The 3,265-nt window shown below is 38.0% G+C and overlaps 1 protein-coding gene across 1 annotated transcript; it reads right to left on the bottom strand.

Annotated features, from left to right (window-relative positions):
- Positions 1-1,940: 1,940 nt before the first annotated feature.
- LOC101096842 (olfactory receptor 5B17-like) lies at positions 1,941-2,888 on the bottom strand. Its single transcript, XM_003993399.5, has one exon. The coding sequence runs from the start codon at positions 2,883-2,885 to the stop codon at positions 1,941-1,943; it is 945 nt and encodes a 314-aa protein (XP_003993448.1). The 5' UTR covers positions 2,886-2,888.
- Between the last annotated feature and the right edge of the window lie 377 nt (positions 2,889-3,265).

The raw sequence follows: 3,265 nt of genomic DNA, 5'->3' as shown, positions 1-3,265 counted from the left end.
AGAGTCTTTGTTAGTGAGCAAATCAGAAATTGTTCCCGGCTGCATAGAACTTTTATTCTAATAGAGAAAACAAATAAAATGAGTAAACACACAAAAAATGAATAAACAATATTTTGACCACTGTTATGAAGAAGATGATAGCGATAAATATTGGTGCCCTTTTTTCCCCATGTAAATTTGTTCCTATACAGAATCACATTTCATTAGCTACTCTTGAGCTCTATGGAATAAACATTAGACTCTGAGAATACATATCTAAATGAGATAACGTCTGTGGGCTCAAAAGTCTTGCAATTCAGTGCTACAACTAAACCTATAAAAACAAAGCAATATAATTCGTAACTGTTTTAGTAGTTCTATGGAGATGGTTGGCATATTAGATGATTGAAAGAGAGATAAGAAAAGGAGCAGAAGGGAAAGGATGCTGACATATTTTGAGCAGCTACTCTGTTCCAGGCACCGTGCTACAGTCTGGCTCGTTCAGTACCCGTTTAATAGAAGTCTGGGAGAGAGGCAGTAGTTTCCCCATTAGAAACTCAGAACACTTACATAACTTGCCCTACATCACAAAGTTTGGTTTGGAACGGAATTCACATTGGATTTGTTCTCTCTCCGAAACGTGTGCTAAGTTGGCGCTAGCCATTTTGGTTATGATTTGGAGGCTGGTGAGTTTTCAAAAGAAATCATTGTAGAATCAGGATATGCTGGAGAAATTTGATAGTTTTCCCAGCATAAATCCTCCCCACCCCCACAACATCCTCCAGATCTTATGGGAAGCTCTCTGAATCTGTTAGGGTCAATAATACTAGCTGCCAAGCAAGCAAACTGCAAACAGCAGTGACATGACCATAGATGTCTTTCGTGCTTGCATATTGTTCCATTAGTTCTGGGGGAACTTATGCAGAGATTCAATTGACCTAGATTCTTTCCATTAGTGGTTTTGTCATTCTTGTGGTCTGAATCCTCTCCATCCAACTGGTAACAAAGAAAAAGAATGAACAGGACATCACCTGGGAAGTTTCATAGTCCAAACTTGGAATTAGCATATATGACCTGTACTTACATTCTATAGTTAAGAACACAAGCACATGGTCACTACTAATTGTATGAAGGCGGAGGAATAAAGCCTATGCATTTTTCCAGGAGTAAAAAGGAAATAGTTTGGGAAAATAACTAACCAGTCTTTTCCACTGTAATGCTTATGATCATCAAATATCCATCTTATACTTCCTTCCACACAGGAAATTTATTATTCACCTCCACTAGGGAGATAACCTAATCCCAACCAACCAATATAGAAGCACAATGTCCAAGAAGTTCAATCATTTTCTCCATCCAGTCCAGGTGTGGCTCCTTGTTGCCTAGCAACTTATGCACTAAAAAGAAAACTTAGCTTGTTCCACATGCATACCCAATAAATAACGTTGGGTCTGAGTAAAGATAACCAGGGGAAAAGAATCTCCATTCAGAACATACAGTAATGGAAGACAAATAGGATTTCAGTTTAGAAACCTTATGGAATGGACATTACCAAGGCCCCTGATCCTGGTGATGGGATTTATTTCTCTGTGAGACCCTGATTTTTTTTTTCTGGAGGAAACTCCATTATCCACTGTTTTCCTCAATACCTGGTCCAATATCTTAAATGTTTTTTTTTTCTTTTTCATTATTTTTTCTTACCATTTCTGAAGTACATCAAGGAAAAAAAAAGTATGTCCAATGCAATACTAACAAAGAAGTTTTCTTCATAAACTGCTTTGGTTAAAAAGAATTATCATACTTTTTCTGTATTTTGGATACCTGGATCGGTTACAAAATTAAAGAAATAAATAATATTAGAGTAAATTTTATGTTTTAATACCCTATATGGCCATGAACATTGAGTTATGGCATAGAGTAGATCTAAGTGGGATAAAGTAACTTTTGTGGATTCTACATCACTAAAAGACTAAACCTAGAGAATATTTTGCCCTCTCAACAACCTTCTTGATAGCATTCTTGACCTCTTTGTTCCTCAAGCTGTAGACCACAGGGTTCAGCATGGGGATGACCATAGTATAGAACACAGATGCGATTTTGTCTGTATCCATGGAATGACTTGAACTTGGCTGTACATACATGATGATGACTGTCCCATAAAATATGGAAACTGCAACAAGATGAGAAGCACAGGTAGATAAAGCCTTTTGGTAGCCCTCACCTGACTGTATCTTCAAAACGGTAATAAATATGAACATGTAGGAAATCAAGATAACTAGAACTGCAAAAAAGATATTAAAGCTTGAAATAAGAACAAGAATCAGCTCATTAGTGTCTTTATCTGAGCAAGCCAGGGTCATGACTGCTGGAATATCACAGAAAAAGTGATGGACTACATTGGACATACAGAAAGAGAGATCGAATGTGTCTCCAATGTCAATAGCAGCAGTTAGAAAAGCAAAGACATAGGAGCCTATGGCCAGACGAGCACACACACTCGTTGTCATGGTGGTGGTGTAATGCAGGGGTTTGCACACTGCTGCGTAGCGGTCATAGGCCATTGAAGCTAAGAGGTAACTTTCCACAGTCGCAAAGAGAACAAAAAAGAACATCTGGGCGGCACACGCATTGTAGGAGATGACCTTGTCTCCTATAAGTAATCCAGCCATGACCTTAGGAGTGATTGTTGAGGAGTAACAAAAGTCTACCAGGGACAGGTTACTGAGAAAGAAGTACATGGGAATGTGGAGACGAGAGTCGAACAGGATCAGCATGATCATCCCCAGGTTCCCAATCAGAGTGACGAGGTAGATGAGGGTGAACATTAGAAAGAGAGGAAGTTGCAGCTCTGTGTTATTGGTTAGTCCCAGCAGGACGAATCCTTTCACCTCTGTATTATTCTTCATGGATGTGATTTGCATATCACAAGATGCTCTGTGGCTCTGTGGCAAAGAAAAGTAAAGGAACACAGTGACGAACAAAAACCAGTTGCACAATAATCGAAATGTACAAGCATTTTTTTAATTAGAGCAATATTTTTGTTCTTCAATATTCTTCATTTCTAAAGCATGGGCATGGCAACACAATTTAGTGATAACTTATCTCTAGAGTAATACACTTTTGGATAGGATGGGTCCTTACAGATCATCTCCAACTTCTAGATTTTATAGATGAGTAAACTAAGTTACAGGAAAGGCTAACGAGTTGTCAAAGTTCATATGCCTGGAATCTCCTATTTCATATCTTTTAAAAAAATGTTTAATGTTTATTCAATTTTGAGAGAGAA

Source organism: Felis catus, chromosome D1, assembly GCF_018350175.1.
Source record: "Felis catus isolate Fca126 chromosome D1, F.catus_Fca126_mat1.0, whole genome shotgun sequence".
Classification (NCBI taxonomy): domain Eukaryota; kingdom Metazoa; phylum Chordata; class Mammalia; order Carnivora; family Felidae; genus Felis; species Felis catus.
This window is presented reverse-complemented; position numbering and strand designations above follow the sequence as displayed.